The following is a 22,862-nucleotide window of genomic DNA, read 5'->3' as shown; positions in this document are numbered from 1 at the left end:
CTATCGAAGAACGTATAAGTTCAGTCAGGATTCTACTTCGTCAAAATTATCTCCCCATTAAGCCAGTTCATTTTCACAATCGTAGAAATGGAAGCCATTGTAGGGATGACGCGCTACCAATTTTGCTCTTGGAAACCGATAAATTTATCCACATTGCACCATTACGATCCTTATATGTCAGTTGTATTTTAAAAGACAAATGTATCAATTAGCTAATGAGCATCCATTAATGATCTTGTCTGCATTGATTCAAATTAAAACTATTGTCTGATCGGTTGTCAGGTGGAATACGATATAAAAGGAACATTCAAACATATAAGCCGAAAATCAACTGACTCGTCCATGACACAAAATCAAAAAGACAATCATTACCATCCAAAACACATCTTGGAAAATTAAACACTGAACAACACTTACCCCAGCAAAAAAAAATACAACCGGGGGTGATCTCATGTGATTCAGTAGGCTAGGCAGATCCTGCTACACCTGTTGCACCCGTTGTGTTGTTCATATAATTACAAAATCCTTGGATATTCTAATTCGGTAGATCACATTCGTGAAAAAGAGGACGGTATTACGGTTACGATGATTTGAACATATCCGTTGTCATTTGTGTATCGGCTATATTAAATTATAATCCTGGTACCTTTGATAACTATATTTCATAACGGTCAATTAACTCTTGATATCATGAATTGTAAAATTTTCGAATGCATGAGTTTATTTTCACCGCTTGGAACTCTCGGTTTAATAGCTTCCTTGCATGTAGCAATCGTATCAAGGAACTCATTCTTTTGTCGTTAACATTAGAATTGTGATATGTAAACGCCATGCAATTGGACAATTTAATAACATGATCTATACCTTGCCGAATTATAGGGATATTTTGTTTTAGTGCTTATTTTTCTCTGTTACAGTAGTCATCACTATGGTATTAACATAAATATCAATCATATGGTCATTTTTATAAATCTCCTATTTACAAAAGTATAATTTTTTTCAAAATACTAAGGATTTTCTTAATCAATGCAAAGATTACCTAAGCCATATTTTGCACAACTATTTGGAATTTTTGGTCCTCAATGCTTTTCAACTTTGTACTCGTTTGGCTTTATAACTATTTTTATCAGAGCATCACTGATGAGTCTTATGCTACATGTAAGAAGTTATGTAGACAAAAAGGGCGTCTGGTGTATTTCATTATAAGACTAGTACCTTTGATAACTATTATTGATTTGGCCGTTATACTGGTGTATTCAATGCCGCATATAATAATGTATGTAAATGAAATGCGCGCCTGGTATATTAAAGTATAATTCCGTGTTGAGTTTTGAATTTGACCTTTAGAGAATGATCATCTATAATGCTCTATTCCTTTGATTATGATATTGCGGGAAGTTAACTCTATTCTTTTGATTATGATATTGCGCGAAGTTACCTCTATGCTTTTGATTATGATATTGCGTGAAGTTAGCTCTTTTCCATTAATCATATATGTATTTATTCAAAACAAAAAGAAGTAAAAAAAACCCCAAAAAAAACATGTACAATTGTAATTTTAAGTTTGAAATATTGGGTATTTACTATAGGGTAACTATGAATTTAACCATGTTAATATCGGATGATTTCAGATAGCAATTTTAATCATCTTACTAATAATCAAATTGACAAATTATTACTTAATACTTAACTTATATAGGTTAAATGATACTACCAATGGATACATCTAATTATCACAAGAAACCGGTCATCTAAATATAGATAGGAGGTAGAAATCAGTGACACTATACGATTTCTTGAGGTCAAAGGACAGGTCAAGTTGAATCATTTTTCAAGGCACATTCTTTGTATACGTAGTATTTGTACAATGTCTAGTAAAGAGGAGAGGAAATTATTTGCTTATGGTAACTTTATGTTATTAGTATACTGTTTACAAATTTTAATTCATTGTTAAGATGTTAAGTGTTACTGATTCGTATGTGTTTCTTTTTTTCTCTCTAAAATTTGCATCTGATATATTATGATAGTTTTTCTTTATTGGTAACTGATCTGAGTGTAATAGAATAGATTATTCTAAATGTTGAACGGTCAGATTGTTCATAATGTGGCTCTTTTGATGCTTATAAAATAAGTACAGATTATTTTGTTTTCTTACCTATCCGAGCTCATATCGAATAGATTATCAAAGAATTTTATTAACATTAAGTAATTGATCATCATTTTGTGTTTATCTTCTCTGATAGAATGTGTATTCAGAGACAAACGTAGTTTATCAATGTTCAAATATGAAAAATAAGATATCAATATACGAATCAAGATATACAAGGAAGGAATCTGATGAACAATAAATAGAGCAAGAAAAAGTGTGTCAGCAGGTAAAGTAAATTTAGACTGCGTTAATATTACATGGTAGGGAACAGGAAACGTTCAGTATATTTACAGACCATACAACTTTTGTAGTATCTTAAGATATGATACTACGAAAATTTTCCTCTAATTGATAGAGATACAGACACGTTGCTTTGGTTAACAAATTTCGTTGGTGGTATTGACCTGTGAGGTGTCCATTTCCTCAGGGCCAGAAGGATCAGTGTTTTCATTTACAGCAAACCGTATTTACGATATCTGTATAATGTGAATATGCATGATCTTAAGGTATTGATTGAGACAGATTCAAACGAATACTCGGTGTTGTACAGTGAACTCAAATAAGATAAAAACAATGTATTCATTTATTATAATTAATTGTAATTTATCTTACTATAAGTATCTCGGTCAACTTATCGAAATTTATTTTGGTTACTCTGTCCCGTGGTTGAAACGACGAAATCAAGGTATATCAACAACTTATTATTTTATTAGGGAAACGAATTTGACAATTTAAAACAAATTCTATAACGTTTTTCGCTGATTTAAAGTGTGTATACATCTTTTTCACTTTTTAAAAATAATTCATTAGTCAGTTTTTCAGAGAATAAAAGAGATAAATGCATAATTTTTGTTCGATTGTCTATTCTGTTTAGACATTTTTTTCAATAGCTCCAAGCATTGCATTATATTTAGATATCCCTGACTGAAACTTATAAAGATGAGTGTTCCTGATAAATTTAAATCAAGAAAAGCACTTCGGAAGCACAACTTTTAAAATTGTTTATTATATTTGAAACATTGATCGTTTATGCTGGTTACTTATCAGGTTAGTAATTATTGAATCGAATATCTAAAAAAATTTGTTAAAAACTAATATCAATTTTGTAGGACCGATAACAGAAAAAGATGAAATTATTAACGTCGCCTTACCAGGTGGCAAAATGTCAGAGTATCTCCTCACAGATGAATATGAGACCAGGATAATTGATAGAAAGCTTGGATATTATCCTGATCCGAGGGTGTTAATACCTCAAACTCAAAACATGGACGTTTATGATGATGATATGTTTGTATGTGCATACCCCAAATGTGGTAAGTATAATTTTTAATTCTGTAAATTTAAAGCCGTCTATTGCTATGCATATTTATGACAGTAAGTCAAAATACAATGATGGATTGTCGTTTAATATTAAATGTCCTATTCAAAAGATTTTGTAAATATAGATAAATTTAACAATATTATCAAACTACGCGGTTAATGGGGTAATCATGAAGGGTTCAATGAACAAAACTTTACGACAAAAGAGATGATTTCAGCTTTCCAATTGTGAACTTTCCATTTCTAAGTAGCAACATTCCAGCAGCACCTGCATACGGGGTATATATCTCCCAATTGATACGATATTCCCGTGCTTGCATTTCCTATCATGATTTTCTTGATAGAGTGTTACTGCTCACAAGGAAGCTATTAAACCAAGAGTACCAAAAGGTGAAGTTGAAATCATCCCTTATTAAATTTTACGGACGCCATCACGAGTTGGTTGACCGTTATGGAATAACTGTTTCACAAATGATATCGGATATGTTCCTTACGCCGTAACTACAATCCCCTTCACTTTCATGAATGTGACCTACCGAATTAGACTATTTACCGGATTTGTAATCACATAAGCAACACGACGGGTGCCACATGTGGAGCAGGATCTGCTTACCCTTCCGGAGCATCTGAGATCACCCCTAGTTTTTGGTGGGGTTCGTGTTTTTTATTCTTTAGTTTTCTATGTTGTGTCATGTGTACTATTGTTTTTCTGTTTGTCTTTTTCATTTTTAGCCATGGCGTTGTCAGTTTGTTTTAGATTTACGAGTTTGACTGTCCCTTTGGTATCTTTCGTCCCTCTTTGAATAGAAACAAAATTTGATAACTCATGAAACGAATGGAAAACTACGGGCATATTCCTGTCTTGACACGGGAATTTCCTTATGTTAAAAATGATGGATTAAACCTGGTTTTATAGCTATATTATGTAGCTACAATTCTCACTTGTATTGCAGTCGCATAAAAGTTCATTATATACATAACAATGTGTGATCTAAATAAGCTGACGTTAAAGGTAAAAATGTCACAAATAGGTTTGAAGCAGTCAACATTATATTAATATCTTAATCACTATTAGAACAAACCAATATCTCAACAAAGGAAAACAAAACGGCATATAGAAAAAGCAGATGATAAATAATGAAAGACAAGGATACAAACATAATGATTACAGTACACAAACGAATTACCAAGATGCAAAAGTACAGAGCCACGCCAAAAGCATATTACTAAAAATGGACTAAATCGAAAAGGTCAACCCCGAATGCATCTCGTGTATTTCATAACTGAGCGAAACTATGTTCGTAGAAATGGTCTTCCACTATGTGGTGGATTCATCCGCCTTAACAGTTTATAAGCATACACGGTCCATACATAGACAATCTACCTGCAGTTTATATCGTTAGAAATGGAAGCTGAAATCATTCCTCACTAGAAGAAAACATCCACCGTGTGTTCCCGTTAGGAAAAGACCTGCGCACTTCATAATTTATGCTGTATATCCCATGTATATAAACATTCTTTAACTGATATATCATTCTTGAAAATAAAAAAAAATTAATGTTGAAAGGGACGAAAAAGTTCATGTATTCCATATACCATTGTACTTTTTGAAAGGTTATAGATTACATATATTTTAGGAACTCATTGGGTGTGGGAAATGTGCCAGATGTTGGTAAAAGGCGAAGCTGCATACCACCAAAAAGCTAAAGAATCTTGTATGATGGAATTTCACCTACCAGAAGATTACAAGGACTTACAGAGACCAAGAATATTCAATACGCATTTTACACCAAGATGTTTACCCACGAAAATCCGTGATAAAAAATGTAAAATGATCTTAATTCTACGTAATCCGAAAGATATATTTACTTCACTGTACCATCATATACTTGTGACGAAATCAATGGATCAAAATTTTGATTTTTCCCAATTTCTGCAATACACATTTGAAAATAGTAAGTAAAAAGTCATTTGATAGAACTTTCTTAAAATACAGTACTTAAATAAAGAAATATATTCAAACCAGAGCTACTTTAGTACAAGTAATCTTGATGTATAGTTCTAAAGATGCATATAACTGTACATCTTTGAAGCTGTATATAAACTGTACATCTGTAAAACTGTATATCAACTGTACAGCTCTAAAGCTGTATATAAACTGTAAATCTGTAAAGCTTTATATAAACTGTACATCTGTAGAGATTTCTATAAACTGTACATCTGTCCAACTATATGTGAAAATGTCTAACACAAGATGCAGTGGTAGAATCTATTTTTTAGCTTATACAGATTTTAAAATGTGCAGTTAATGTACATTTTTACAGAGTTGCAGTTTATATACAGCTTTAAAAATATTTAGTTTATATGTAGTTTTACAGATGTACAGTTAATATTCAGCTTAACAGATGTACAGTTTATATACAGTTGTACATCAAGATTACTCGTACGTAAGTATCTGTGTAGCATGGGAAAATAAAGCATAAAATAACAGCAATAAAAATCTGAATGTATCGTAACAAGCATATCATCGGGAGTTTTGGCTAGCCATTAAAATAGGTTCAACCCACCACTGTTTCTTTAAATGTCCTGTACAAAGTCAAGACTATTGCAGTTGTTATCAAATAGTCCGTTTCTATGTATGCTGGATTTTGTTTTTGTCGCAGTTCAATATTTCTTTTTTCTCTTTGTTTTCCTCTTATAGTTTATGTGTTTCCCTAGGTTTTAGTGTGTAACACGGATCTATTTTTGCTTTATCGATTCATGACTATTGAACAGTGGTATACTACTGTTGCCTTTATTTCTTGTTGTTTAAGGGGAAAAACCCATAACGTATCATTTGTGTCTCTTTCCTACGTAATATACTGCAATATATGAAATATTGGCTGACTCTCCTTTTAAAGTGAATATTTTCTTTCCAGTTTTGAAGAAAAAAACAATATAAGTCATATGATGTAGTATGTTTTTGTTTTCTCACTTGATTACTTTGTTATTATAATGATTGATTATTTCACGCGGAATATCAACCTTTTTGATATATTTCATTGGAATTTTCAATGATGGTCATTTTTTATTTCATAAACTGTCTGCAGGCAATCTGAAAGAAATAACCTTAAATTGCAAGACAATCATAATTTTTTGATAATAATGAAGCCGTAAATTGCGAGAAATAATATCTTTATTAGTCTTTAGAAACATTATGAATAATTCTCCATAAAGCAATGGGAGATCAGCAGCAATTGAATACAAAGATTCTTTTCCGAATGAACAATAATCTATATTAGTGGAATATATATCTCATTTCAACGGTCCCTCATTTAATTCAAATCAAAAGTCCCTCAAATGAAATGACTTCTCCCCTAGCTCTAAAACTATGATAAATTGCTGAGTATGCCCAACTGCAGTCATTGGTTATTAAAAAGTTATCAAAGGTACCAGGATTATAATTTAATACGCCAGACGCGCGTTTCGTCTACATAAGACTCATCAGTTATACAAAGATTGTAAATAATTACTGTAACTACTTCAACTTTATTCGGCTTGTATCTTCGCGTCTGCGCTTTAATCAACCACTACCAATCAAATCATCAACCTACAGACATGTACTTCTAGTGATTATTTAATGTACCATCTTTTCAAAAAAGATTATAATACTCAATACCAATTTTCGCACAGGGTTAAAATCTTAGTTTTCCTCCAATAACATCAGCCTGAATCAGTTTTTGCAGCTTATACAAAATATTTATACTTTTTTCGTAGCAAAAATCAAGCTGATAAAACAATTGAAAATTAATAACCATGTTGCGTAATAACCAATGTAACAAGAGTTACTGTCTTGATTTCGAATAACAAATAAATAATATAATATTTTTAAAGAAAATAGCTTATTTTATCTTTTCCATTATAGATAATCAATATGCGATCATTAACAGTTTTGGGGTATCACAAATATAAGGAAAATATTTCAAACACAATGAAAAGCTTTTAATAATTGATCAACATATCTGCTTCACAGAAGAGGATGGATATGTTCTATTTATCAACACCACAATCATGTTCCCTTTTCTGTGAATGTAATATCACAGAATTATCTTTAGTCTTTAGTTTTCTGTGTAGTGTTTTGTTAACTGTTCATTTTTAACCTTTTGGTTTATTTTCTTGCAATGACGTCGTCATCTTGTTTTTGACTTATGATATTCCTCTAAGATATTTGGGCTCTCTTTACCAAGTCAGGATTATATCCATTCGTTTGATGTGTCTGAGCTTTGACTTTGCCATTTGATAAGGGACTTTCCGTTTTGTATTTTCCACGGAATTCGGTATTTTTGTGATATTACTTTTTACCAATCTGATTCTTGTTATATTTTTATATGACCAGATCGTGATGTTAGTTCGAATTGGTTTTACTACAATAAGAGATGGGCAGAGTTCGTTTCATCTACGGATCAGCCTGTGCTAATACTTAACTACGAAGATCTAAAAACGGTAAGCAATTCAAGATTTGAGCTGCGTAAAATATAAATCAACCTTGCAAATGAATATCAATACATCTGTTAACTTATTTAGGGACAACAAAACTCTCTCCCAAAAGAATGTATATCTGTTTGGTTTGTTATTAGAAGCCTACAACATGACAAAACTCATAGACGAATTTTCTTTCGTAATTGATTGTTCGAGTCTAATACATGTACATGTATACGTGTACTTGCATAGGTTGATTTCTATTCGACGCAGCTAATTTCATAGCTTTAAAAATATATGAATATTCATGACATCAAATAGAAATTGTCAAAACTGAACAAACTTATTTAGCATGTCGATTCTGAAGAACATCATCCATACTTTCCTGCTTTAAAATCCGTAAAGTGTCTTGTTCTTTTACACAGACAATTTTCTTTCATATGAATTTCAATTTAATTTAAGCATAAAGTTTATGTGAATCATCAACAAACGAACCTTCTTGTGTTGTACAAATTTGAAATGTTATTGGTCTCTCATAAAACATGACCGCTTTCAATTAAACATATGAAAACTTAGGAGCATCTTTCGAAACTTTTTTCTTTCAATAATTAAGAATGAATTTTTGATATCTTCGTTAGCTTGCAAGAATTAGTGAAGATTTTGTTTTTCAAATAATATGCCTTCATTTGTAATGTATTTCTATCAAATGTGTAACAAATAAAAACAGCACTTTATAATTCAAAGCGTCCAAAATCCTTTTCTGGATTTCCCTTCAACATGAACGATCAAAGCCAAATATTAGAAAACCAAGGATATGAATTGTATAAGAACCAAATGAGTTGTAATTGTTTTATTGGTAGACTTGCTGACTGTTTTTTTTTCTATGGCGAGAATTACTTTTATAATATATCGTCGGAATAGTTTAACATTACAGCATAATGACTGAGTAGTTTATGATATCATGCAGGAAAAATCCTTGAGTGGGCACATACACATGCGGGTGGGTAGATTTGTTTTATATTGTATATTAAAGTTCGTCCTCATGAATGTTTTACTTTGTCGAGTTAATAACCCCAGTATCAGCCCCAAAAACTAGTCAAAATGAAAGGCTGTAACAGTTAGTTCCCATGATCTAATTATGAAATGCTTACCTATTGTATAAACTATGAAATGTACCAGAAAAACTAGATATATTGTATATTGGCATTTTCAGAACCTTATTGAATGTTTATCAGAGATTGGACAGTTCATTGGTTATCCAAGAGATCTAGAGTTATTAAAAGAAATAAAGGATAAATGTACCGTAAGCAAAATGAGGGAAGTAGAAAAAAGACGAGATAGTGGAACAGAGGTATCGACTGGTGAAAGGATTTCTAATTTATATAGAAAAGGTACATTCAATATTATTATAGATTGTGCAAATAAATTGATGTCTTTTGACACGAGGTTCTTGTGTATTCAGTTTGAAAACTTCTGACTTCTGACCTTCTGTACTATTGTTTTATTTGCCAACCTTGCAACCTTATGATTTTTTTAACTGTTAGATTTAGAGGGTTGTTTATGTTGAATCAAATTCTCATTTATAATTCTGTAGTTAACAAACCTATTTTCTACGAAAGTTTCTGTACACTATCAGAAATGTTTCAATATTATTTTTCATATCGCAACCTCAAAATAATCAAAAATATTAAAATGGTTAACCAGGAGTTCAGTATAACTTCATGAAGTCTTTTTTTCTGTATTCATTCCTGCATACATTTGACGACGTTACATGCAATGGACCAAAACTTCAACAGTAGAAGGCCTATATAGCCGATCAAGAATCTATACCATGGCCAATACTTATAGCTTATAGAAAGCTTGTTAAATGATTTTAATAATTCAAGTAAATCTAGATGTTTCTGTAATGCAGGTATTCATATATTTATAAGAATGCAAATAACATTCATGTAAGTCATCACAAACTAGACAAACAGTTACGCATACAACAAAGAAATAAGTCAATGAATAGACAGACGTATAATGTATACATCAAAAGAATAAACTTGGACTGATATGAAATCATAGAAGTTTTATCGCTATTGTTATGCCAGCTATTGAACCAACTCTCGTCGTGTGAGTCAGTCTCTCTAGCTTTGTATGTGATGATGAGGGAACTTTCTTGTATTTTCGTCGTTCTTTGTTTGTCATACCGTTGTTAGTTTGTTGAGTTTTTCTTGTCTTTCGCTTCCTAATCACGTTGAGTTTTTCTTGTCTTTCGCTTCCTAATCACTTCGTTTTTCTTGTCTTTCGCTTCCTAATCACTTCGAGAACAATGCTTTATGACATTTACAAGTTGAATTGAAGCAATTTTATTTCAAGTGGTGTGATTTCAGTAATTATAGAAAATGTGTTGTTAAAGTGATTGTTTGATTTTAATGATTGTTTTTTTATGTTTTATTATCGATAGAAGAGGGACGAAATATACCAGAGGGACAGTCAAACTCATAAATCGAAAATAAACTGACAACGCCGTGGCTAAAAATGAAAAAGACAAATTCCCAGACCAAGTTATCATCGATTTATCTATGAGTATCAATTTTAAAGGCGTCTTGGTTCCTTTGATTTGTAAATGAAAATCAAACTGTTTAATGAAAAATTTCTATGTACGTTTTGTTTCCAACAATGTTGGCCTCGATCATTACTGAAGAGACATAAGATGTTAAAATGTGCATCTAATGCAGAAATTGATACTGTTTATGTTACTATATACACAACCTGTCAGTTAAATATAAACATTATATAATATCGAGTTGTATTGGTTTTTGCAGGGGTGATCGGAGACTGGAAAAATCACTTTACAGTTGCTGATAATGAAAGGTTTGATGCATTCCTGAAGGAAAACATGGAGGAAAAACACTCTTTACAAACTTTTAAACAAAAGTAAACGTTTTCACTTATGCATGTAATAACTATGTATCGTCAGTGGTTTTTTATCAAGCAAATATGGAAAGCAATGTTGTAACTGTTAAGAAGTCGTTTTTTTGAGTAAATGTGAGAAAAATATTTTACCTAAGTTTCTTTAGTTAATAGTATGCTGTCTTACGAATAAATGCGTTCTCTTAAATTTGGTGATTACATGTGCAAAGACATATTTATTGTCAAGGCAGCATAAAATTCATGACAGTTTGCAGCTTGGTATTTATTGGCCCACCTTGAATGTTAAATGTTATATATTATTTATCATTGATTGATATCAATGTAAGAATAATTCAAACTTCTACATGCCGTTACATGCCCTTCCGAAAATTTGTTATTAAAATATGTGAATGTTGATTGAAGTTGTAAGTCAAGAAACATAAGTCTGTGTTTTAGATAGTGTAGCAAAGTTTATAATTGTATTTTCGATTTCTGTGTGTTAGAGGTGTATGACAAGTAATGTTCAATCAACTTCACATTTAAAAAAAAAGAGTTACCTATTTGTAGAATAGTATTCCGATAAATATTTGTATAAAACTATCTGTTGTAATCATAAAAACTCCCTTTTGACATGTAGAGAGCTGACCAATTCGTTGGATGTTTGGTTGATAATATCCTTGTCCGTTTAAAATTAAAATAAAATCATGGGATCCCGCTAACATGTTTAACCCCGCCACATTGTTTATGTTTGTGCCTGTCCCAAGTCCGGAGCCTGAAATTCAGTGGTTGTCGATAGTTTATGTGTTACATATTTATTTTCGTTCATTTTTTTACATAAATAAGGCCGTTAGTTTTCTCGTTTGAATTGTTTTACATTGTCTTATCGGGGCCTTTTATAGCTGACTATGCGATATGGGCTTTGCTCATTGTTGAAGACCGTACGGTGACCTATAGTTGTTAATGTCTGTGTCATTTTGGTCTTTTGTGGATAGTTGTCTCATTGGCAATCATGACACATCTTCTTTTTTATATTTATAAAGGTTATTGGATTAAATCTGCCTCTTGCATTAATATTCCCCACAGTTATTAAATTATAACTGGACAATGTCGTGCTTTTATAAATCTCAACAAAGGGAGACTACACAATTCATCCCTGTCACATTTCACAAGTGAATTACTCTTTAGCATATACTCCGAGGAACACCAAATACCGGTAAATCAGAATAAAGGATTGAATAATTTCATAAGATTAAGTTCTTTAAGCTGACACTCAGAAACAAAGACCGTTTTCTGAAACAATATTGTAAGACCTTGTTTTTTTTTCTTTTTTATTCACTAACTGGCATTATACATTTAATTATGAATTGCGTTCTTTTATTAAACTTTCGAAATCAAAAGTTGTGGCTAAAAAAATGTTTCATTCCGCCACATGTGCATGTGTCTCTCCAATGTCAGGTACCTCTTCTGTTGTTTCCTTTCTCATGTTTTAATGTGTTTCTTATGAGATTTTTTGAATATCCCTCTGTAGGTTGCACTTTGTAAATACAGCTGTTTCTCAAAACACGCCTCTTTTGGGGAGTAATTGAATATTCATAGAAAATTAATTTTGTTTACATACTGGTTCCCAGTTATGCTCTCTGTGTTCCATATCGCAGAGACAGAACTTGGGAATGTTACCAGTAAATAAACACGTGCATATTGTTTACATTGAAATCTGTGGTAACCTTTCATTCGAGGTAGGGGTAGTTAAGAAAATTAGTGCAAGTTTAAACTCTAAGAAGTTCAGGGCATATAAACGTTGAAAATATGCCGCACAGCCCTATATTTTGACCTTTGAAAAAAATTGTGGTGCATATGAACTTTCAATTCTAGGATAAGATTTTTTTCAAAACTTCATAGTAAAAGTGGTACAGTTTTAGCCGTTAAAGGAGTTCCTATGGGAAATTGCATTGTCAATATTTACAGAAATACAACCTGTAAGCATATTCTTATTTGTTTTATATTTACAGCTTATCTTAACGCGCGATCGAGATGATTTAGCGCTTACATATTGAGAAGACATATGTCTGTAGTTGAAGACTGTAATGTTGCCCCTAAATACATGTTTTTTTTTAATGTTTATATTGTTTGCTTGCTGTATCATTATCGTGTAACCCACACAAGCTAATTTTAAAGTTGCGATAAGATATCAATTTTTAAAGAAGAACATTACTTAATAATCGATGTCATATTCATCTAGAACAAAAAACTTCTAGTAAATAAAGAAACTTAAAGTAGCCAAGTAGAGTTCTTAAGATCAACAATTAATATTTATTTGAATAATACATCAACAAGCAAAACAGGTATTGGCAAAAACAAACAAAACACACACTACATCAACAGGCAACACCAACTGCGGACCAGAGGTTTTGGATTTTAAAAGTGCTTTTGTCTAGTATTTTATATTTTTAAAATAATTGGTTGGTGTTCTCGTTGTCCTGGGGAATTTTACTCCAATTTCTTTAGGCCATGGGGAATGATTTGCAAACAACGAAATAGGGAGGATGGCTAATTGATATAGCATAGACATTCAAAATCAAAGAGGAATTTGGGGAGAAACATTTAAAAAGGGGACCTCTATTCTTATTTTTAATCTAGATATTCACAGACGACACAAAGGTGAACAACCAGATTTAATGTCTAGACAATAATATGATACCTATCGTAAATAATTAAATTTCATTCGGACTTATCATTTGTTGTTTTTTGCTTTATTTAATTTTTCATTTCAATTTGTTTTTTTTTATGTTTTTTTATATGCTTTTTAATAATATCATATGTATATTTTATTGTAAAAAGGTCAACATGCTCTTCACAGTTTCATATATTTACTCACAAAAGTGTAATACTAAAAATATGTAAAGGAACGAATGTAAATATATTATATCTATGGAATATGAATTTAAGGTACCATTACTACTAGTATATAACAAGACAGGCTACCAAACCAATAATTCTAATAATGCTTTACTTTTCTACGATTGATTCACTTCTATAAAAAGGAGTAGTCCACGGCCGACACTCGGCTAACCGAGAGATTGGTCGGTTAATCTATATTGAGTTTGCGGCTATATGGGCGATTGGTCTGTTAATCGTGTTGGTTATACGTCTGTTAAGAGTAAAACGCACAATTTTATGTTAAACTCTATTAAATATACAGATTTTTGACATATTATAAGAACCAAATCAAAACAAAAGAAAAGTGTCTGACAAAATGATATCTATTATAGAATATTTTCCACCTGTAAAAACATTTCATAGTCTGCGCAGTTTTCAGTAAAACTAAAAGGTGTCGCGCAAGTATGTATAATTTATGCTTATACACATAGCAATTTTTTAATAAAAGGCGAAACAAACAATTTTAGATATCATTTAAAGGACACAAAATAGTACTTTGGTTCTAAAAAATAAATTGACATTAGTAAAATTTTCATAATTGTAATATAACGTGAATAATACCACCTTTTAGTGAAAATTGTGGGAATAAAGTCTGTTGATGGGTTGGACAATTGAAATTGTGTCAGTTAAGAGTTATTTAGCCACGACAATAGTTTTGTTACATTGATATTTGTCCCATTGAAAAAGTAAAGAATGAGATGTTCTTGAGTAAAAAAAAAATGACAATACGGTGCAACAGTATTGTCTAGTAAGAGCATTTTTATTTTGACTTTATTTGCATTTTATTGAAGGGTGTGTCACTTCAATATAGCATGATATGGATTGACCGCTGGAATATGCATGAATTTAATATCAACGTGTTCAATCAGCCTTAATTTTTGAATCTGTTCAAAGTAGCACGTTCTCAAATCCGACTGAAAGTGTCTTTCTAATACAACACCGGGGTACATATAACGTGTTGTCGTTCTCATATACACATGATATTTGTCACTGGACGTTAACCACTAATTCGTCAGCATCATTCAATATACCACTTTCGAGTTCATCCGTCACCGGAAAAACTCGTCAATTATGCGCGCCTTTATGACGTCATTTACCAGATAGAGGGGGTCGCCTGTATCCCTGCACTATTTACGTTCATCAAGCGTCTTAGTGATCGCCATTGTGCTGGATAAACTAGAAATAATGGTTGCTCTGTAGGTACTTGATGCCAATTCCCTAATGACAGCAGATCTGATTGTCAATTTTGAGAAATCAATTTGCCGAATAATTCGTACAATATATAATAATAGTTTTCCAACCACTCGCTCAACATCAGAATGGAAGTGACGACGCCCCTAAACGCACAAATGACGTTCACTAAAACCAACGTTTTTGAAGGAAACGCATCGAACTCAAAAGTTGTCTTTTGGTTCTTTTCTTTTATTACTTAATCATATGTTGTTTTCAAATCATTCTAAAGAAGTAAATGGAAAGGAGCGAATGCAGCTACATTTTGTTAACTTTAGTTTTAATTCATGTTATTCCGTTTAGTTCCTACATAAGTGCAGAGGGGAACTGCAGTTGTCCGCATGAAAACTTCTAGCATTCGTCACCAATATGAGTACTTCGCAATCCGTTACTGTTTCAACACCCAGGGGTGTTTCATGTCTGTATTCTTAAACGATTATTATATTTTTCTCTTTTTTAGCAATGCATCAATCTCTACTGCCCTTATCTACTATTCTATATTATGCGTCTCCATCCAGATTATCGTGTATATCAATAGGGTCCGGATTGGGGGTGGTGTTTATTTCTGTATTCTTTAAATTGTTATATCACTTTTCTCTACACTTTATTTATCTTACTCAGTATTATTAATTCGTATATTTTAACTTATTTGATTCGTTCAGGGATAGTCACATGTTAAACTATATTTTCGAAGGTGATCAAAAACGGCGGATAGCAAAATGCATATTGCACAGCAAAAAGCATATTGCACGGTTTATTTATATGTCGTTAATGTATAGGAGACAATATGATATCTATAAAATTCAAACAAAATCAAATGACGATTTTGATACAAATATGCTTGGAAATTTAATAATATAACAATTATAGCAGGGTTTCCGCTGGCGGTCGCCATTTTCGCAATTTGCGAAAAAATAATAATTGTGGCGATTAAAATTCGTCATTGGCGAAAGAATTTGGCGAAAGAAATATATATATCGATTTATTTTCAGCCATCTTGTTTATTTACTTTTTTCGGGTTTCTCTGGCTTTACCGATCAGACAATACTCGGAATTCCCCTTGAACTCGTTAAGATTTTGACAGAAAATCAATAATCAGCTGATTGCATTTATAGCTATAGACATCAAAGGACTAATCAATAAAGGTGTTGATTGTATGATATGACAAAATGATATGGTTAAATGGCTTCTATCACATGTCACAAAAGAGATTTATTAACCACTTCGCGACGCACGTGTTTGAAGTAAAAATTTTACGCTTCCTCTCCTTCTTTTAATGATAGTCCACAAAAGAAAACTGTTGTTATGACGAAAAATGATCAAAAGCAAGAAAGGTCTCTGATTTAAAACTTTATCATTTAACTTTCATATAGATAATTGATTTGAGTGGGTACTTTAAAGTCGTTTCAGTGACACACGTGTTTCAAATATATAGTTTTACTTATTTACGATGGTATAGAAAAGAAAGCTGTCGTTATGAAGAAATCTATCCAAAAGGTTGGCATGACAGTAACCCTAATGATAGGGTCAATTTAATGACTACACCTTACACGATGGATCAATTTCAAGTGATAAAATGTTTTGTTTTGTTGTAAAATCCACTTCTTATTTAGGGGGAGGGGGTATGAAAAAAAGGAAATTTTTAAAAGAAAAATACATTTGTGTTACTTGGCGAAAAATTAATAATAAAGTGGCGAAAATTATATTGTTTTGGCGAAAGAGGTGGCGAAAAAAATAATTGATCCAGGGGAAACCCTGATTATAGCCTATGTATGAGGTCAATATAGGATATATCGACCCAAAGAAGTATTTCGACCTAGGACTTCGTCCTCAGTCAATATACTTCTTTCAGGTCAATATATTTTTGCATTGTCCTCATACAAAGGATATAATTGTATATTATTCCACTGTGTATACACATTGATAGTTTAATCGATATCTGATTTGTTGAGACTATCCCACGTGTCATTGGACAAATCTTCATATCTCCCTGAGGCACGGGAAATAAATGTATATTATTTTTTCTCTATTCTTTATATTTTAGCATCCCAATATATTTTACTTACTGATGTTTAGTTACATTACGACGTTTATCTTTGATTTATATACTGGTTACCAATGAAGATGACAAATTGGTGTCATTCATTATTTCAACAGAATCCATAAGATATATGCTACCATTCTTGGATAAAATTAATATTACTTTAATATAATCCTTTTTGAAACCCTTTTTATCAATTTTCAATTTCCATTGTCTAAATTATTAATTGTTCACGTGTTGCTATCGTATATTTTATGTTTCATTGCTCATGTGTTGTTTCCGTATATTTTAGCTGCTCGTCTTGAGGCTACCCATGTGATCCGATAACACCCCATATGGCAATAAAATTATATTTTTATTGCCATTCATAACTCTAAACAGACAAATTAACAGACCGGGTTTTATACATCCGACCCATTAACAGACCAGGTTTTAAATAAAGATTTATTTATGTCACCAAAATACAGATTTTCGTGTAGATTTTTCACACAAAGATATCAATATGGTTAACAAACATAATGCCTGTCTTTTTTCGATGTTCAAAATATTGCATGCAAGTAAAATCAACCAACGTGTCATTTTGTGTACATTTTGTGTGTGTAAAATGTGTATAAATTTATTGTTGAGTAACCCGCCTTTTCATTTAGAAAAATAATAATTACAACACTGGATTCAGTTTATTGAATTGTTTTGTTAGACATGAATAATGTTATCATAAAAATATATTTAAAAAGTTATACAATGAAACATGCTAAACTTTCAATGATTTTCTCGGTTACACTTGATTAACAGACTTTAGCCAACCTGATTAATAGACCAACCGCAAGATATAGCCGCATACTCAATATAGATTAACCGACCAATCTCTCGGTTAGCCGAGTGTCGGCCGTGTAGTCGTTGTGATTAAACATGGATGTATAAAACCCTTGTTTCAGTTTCACATTATCTCTTAAAGTGTTGATCCTATATCTAATTGCGTAGTATCTGTTGCTGTTGTATTGGAGTACACCCCAACATTTTGTTTATATCTTATATCTATATTTGATTTCACTAAGATTAAAAGATGGACGAAAGATACCAGAGGGACAGTCATACTTATAAATCGAAAATAAACTGAAAACGCCATGGTTACAAATGAAAAAGACAAACAGACAAAAAATAGTACACATGCCCCCACACAGAAATCTAAGGGTTCGGAACACGAACCCGACCAAAAACTAGGGGTGACCTCATGTGCTCTGGAAGGGTAAACAGATCCTGCTCAACATGTGGCACCCGTCGTGTTGCTCATGTTATAACAAATCCAGTAAATAGTCTAATTCGGTAGGTCACATTCACGAAAGTCGCAAACATTTTCATAATATCAACTTCAAATCGATTCAATAAATTGTAGCGCCAGCATGAGCCAATTTACTTCTAGATTTGGGCTTTCAGTTCATTGTTTATTTACAGGCAGATTAAACTTAATTTTATACCAACAGTTTTTACAGTTTTGATTTTTTTATGAACCAGTAAGGATCAGTCAGAACTAAACCATTTTACCGGCTATATCTTTATTGCAGTATAATATCCACAGCAATGTATATATGGATTACAATATGATTTATTGTCTGTTTTGTAATTTCGAGAAAAGAAGATCTTAGTATTTCTTTCCCCCACCATATCCTGCGCCATATCCTCCGCCATATCCACCTGATCCATATCCACCTAATCCATAACCGCCATAGCTGACTAAACCACCTAATCCACCATAGCCTAAACCTCCTAATCCACCATAGCCTCCGAAACCGCCAAACCCACCATATCCTCCGCCATACCCTTTGCCATAACCATATCCTCCATCATAACCATCAAATCCTCCGCCATAACCGCCATAGCTGACTAAACCGCCTAATCCACCATAGCCCAAACCTCCTAATCCACCATAGCCGCCCAAACCTCCTAATCCACCATATCCGCCATAATATCCGCCATCATAGCCCCCACTTCCATATCCACAGCCCTTACCATAACATCGTGCATGGACATTTATGCATACGGCTGACAATAGTACAACGAGAGCAATGGTGAGCTTCATTTTTAGCTAAAAATATCATAAATATGTCAATTCAAACAATTTCTTTAAGAAACAAATGACTTATTCATAATGATAAAACTTACGAAAACAAGTGTGTAAGACTTTTTCTCCCCTATCCAGGAACAGTTGTTCCACAGAACGACATATAAACAAATAAATAATTCATTGAAAATGGCTTAGCTAAAACATCGGAACAAATCCCCCCATAAAAACATTTAAAAAATTGATACAAAGCACCGATACGAGAGGACTCGCAGTTATTGCAAACTTGTTCAATGTCAATTACAACTAATATATAGTGGTATTCCCGAGTGACAGATCATTTGTCAGAAAGCTTTTAAAACAGACTTTATTTTAATTCACAACCTAAAGTATGTACATTAAGCTACTTACAATATTAAGGCTTATTTCTTAACAAAGCATTCAACTATAAATGTCTGAAGACAGTAACTTTGACATATTTGTCAATTTTTGATTATATTTCCCCAATATGTTTCAGCTGCATATTAGCTTATTTTGGTAAGCAATATCTTTTAATATAAAGTTTGACTATTTAAGCGTTCAGACCAGTTTTGTGGTCTGTTTCTTTTAAAGTGTTTGCTAGTGTCTCTTTCAAATTGAATATGTAGATAAGGTATCTATTAAGATTTTATAAACGATACGTAAAAAATACAAATCGTTGTTTACAATAAAGAAATATACGTTCCTTTTATTTGTTTGATCTTTTGATTTTTGACATTCCGTTTTGAAGTTTCCTCGGAATTCAGTATTTTTCTGATTTTTCTTTATATATAACAATATATTGAAGGCAAATACAAATTGCAAAATCTATGTCTTGATTTGAATAAAGGAGAGAGGCAAGTTGTGACATTGTGCATTTCAAATAGAATGATTAATATGCATATACTTAATTTGAAATCGACATGGTAGTCATAATTTAAATTGTTAACTAGTAAGGGAGCAGTAGAAAGAATTGTAAGCTCTGATTATAATAAACGGTAAAAATTGTTGAATTCATTATTCAAAAAATAATTTCCAAAACGATTTCCAATTAAAATGCAAATCTACAATAGTAAATTGGTTTTAGTCTTAAACGGTGAATTTGATCTTAATATGATTTGAAAAATGTGCAACTAAAAAATGTTAATCACTGTTAAGTATATAAGTTAATTTTCGTGATACAAGATATTTAACTTACCTTTGGATGTGTCGAATTGTACAGATACAGTGTTATTAGTTGTTTATATACCTTTGCACGAACCACAAGATGGAGATTAATATGGTTAATTCGTCAAACAGTAAAAATTTCACAAAAAAGATACAATTTGTTATATTTTATTTTTATATCTTTAATGGTGAAAAAAACATCTTAAAAATAACCGCGCATTAAAACATCATTTATCAACATGATTTACAATATATTGTAATATCAGTAAGTATTGGGTTCGGCTACTAGAATTTTCTACTGGATTATGAATTACTTTTATAGAGGTTTTATGACACCACAACTATAAACCTTAAGTACAATGACTGATAACCAGACAGAAAAAGAAATTCCACTTTTTCTAAGTGACAAGCTTTAATGTGTTCAATTGATTTTGAGACCTATACTCATACTTGTATGTAGTTATTCTCACTCGTTATGCTTTGCAAATTAAAAACTTGATATTTTTTTTTTTAAATTTGCTGAAAATGAATATACTGTATTTTATTTTATTCTTTTAATAGTAGAACGAAAATAAAAAAAATGTTTGTAATTTATCATCAACAATGCTGTAATCACGTGCATTGCGCATGACGGTTATTGTTGTCACTTATATATTCATAAACACCTACATATGGAGAACTCTAAATGAGGACTCAGATAGGAAGTAGGAAGAGTAAAAAGTCACAAATCTAATGTAAAAACACAATACTAAGACAACAAATAAACCGACGTAAGGGCCCTCATACAAAGGATATAATTGTATATTATTCCACTGTGTATACACATTGATAGTTTAATCGATATCTGATTTGTTGAGACTATCCCACGTGTCATTGGACAAATCTTCATATCTCCCTGAGGCACGGGAAATAAATGTATATTATTTTTTCTCTATTCTTTATATTTTAGCATCCCAATATATTTTACTTACTGATGTTTAGTTACATTACGACGTTTATCTTTGATTTATATACTGGTTACCAATGAAGATGACAAATTGGTGTCATTCATTATTTCAACAGAATCCATAAGATATATGCTACCATTCTTGGATAAAATTAATATTACTTTAATATAACCCTTTTTGAAACCATTTTTATCAATTTTCAATTTCCATTGTCTAAATTATTAATTGTTCACGTGTTGCTATCGTATATTTTATGTTTCATTGCTCATGTGTTGTTTCCGTATATTTTAGCTGCTCGTCTTGAGGCTACCCATGTGATCCGATAACACCCCATATAGCAATAAAATTATATTTTTATTGCCATTCATAACTCTAAACAGACAAATTAACAGACCGGGTTTTATACATCCGACCCATTAACAGACCAGGTTTTAAATAAAGATTTATTTATGTCACCAAAATACATATTTTCGTGTAGATTTTTCACACAAAGATATCAATATGGTTAACAACCATAATGCCTGTCTTTTTTCGATGTTCAAAATATTGCATGCAAGTAAAATCAACCAACGTGTGATTTTGTGTACATTTTGTGTGTGTAAAATGTGTATAAATTTATTGTTGAGTAACCCGCCTTTTCATTTGGAAAAATAATAATTACAACACTGGATTCAGTTTATTGAATTGTTTTGTTAGACATGAATAATGTTATCATAAAAATATATTTAAAAAGTTATACAATGAAACATGCTAAACTTTCAATGATTTTCTCGGTTACACCTGATTAACAGACTTTAGCCAACCTGATTAACAGACCAACCGCAAGATATATCCGCATACTCAATATAGATTAACCGACCAATCTCTCGGTTAGCCGAGTGTCGGCCGTGTAGTCGTTGTGATTAAACATGGATGTATAAAACCCTTGTTTCAGTTTCACATTATCTCTTAAAGTGTTGATCCTATATCTAATTGCGTAGTATCTGTTGCTGTTGTATTGGAGTACACCCCAACATTTTGTTTATATCTTATATCTATATTTGATTTCACTAAGATTAAAAGATGGACGAAAGATACCAGAGGGACAGTCATACTTATAAATCGAAAATAAACTGAAAACGCCATGGTTACAAATGAAAAAGACAAACAGACAAAAAATAGTACACATGCCCCCACACAGAAATCTAAGGGTTCGGAACACGAACCCGACCAAAAACTAGGGGTGACCTCATGTGCTCTGGAAGGGTAAACAGATCCTGCTCAACATGTGGCACCCGTCGTGTTGCTCATGTTATAACAAATCCAGTAAATAGTCTAATTCGGTAGGTCACATTCACGAAAGTCGCAAACATTTTCATAATATCAACTTCAAATCGATTCAATAAATTGTAGCGCCAGCATGAGCCAATTTACTTCTAGATTTGGGCTTTCAGTTCATTGTTTATTTACAGGCAGATTAAACTTAATTTTATACCAAAAGTTTTTACAATTTTGATTTTTTTATGAACCAGTAAGGATCAGTCAGAACTAAACCATTTTACCGGCTATATCTTTATTGCAGTATAATATCCACAGCAATGTATATATGGATTACAATATGATTTATTGTCTGTTTTGTAATTTCGAGAAAAGAAGATC

The 22,862-nt window shown here is 31.9% G+C and overlaps 2 protein-coding genes across 2 annotated transcripts; one reads left to right on the top strand and one right to left on the bottom strand.

Moving 5' to 3' along the window:
* Positions 1-1,798: 1,798 nt before the first annotated feature.
* Positions 1,799-12,924, top strand: LOC139520618 (sulfotransferase 1C2-like). Its single transcript, XM_071313436.1, has 6 exons — positions 1,799-1,904; positions 3,259-3,462; positions 5,107-5,424; positions 7,845-7,951; positions 9,141-9,318; positions 10,738-12,924. Exons 1-6 carry the CDS (start codon positions 1,868-1,870, stop codon positions 10,851-10,853), a joined length of 960 nt encoding a protein of 319 aa, XP_071169537.1. The 5' UTR covers positions 1,799-1,867; the 3' UTR covers positions 10,854-12,924.
* Positions 12,925-18,672: 5,748 nt separating this feature from the next.
* LOC139521551 (keratin-associated protein 19-2-like) lies at positions 18,673-19,110 on the bottom strand. The gene has a single exon (XM_071315026.1). The coding sequence runs from the start codon at positions 19,108-19,110 to the stop codon at positions 18,673-18,675; it is 438 nt and encodes a 145-aa protein (XP_071171127.1).
* Between the last annotated feature and the right edge of the window lie 3,752 nt (positions 19,111-22,862).

Source organism: Mytilus edulis, chromosome 4 (genome assembly GCF_963676685.1).
Source record: "Mytilus edulis chromosome 4, xbMytEdul2.2, whole genome shotgun sequence".
Taxonomy (NCBI): Eukaryota; Metazoa; Mollusca; class Bivalvia; order Mytilida; family Mytilidae; genus Mytilus; species Mytilus edulis.
This window is presented reverse-complemented; position numbering and strand designations above follow the sequence as displayed.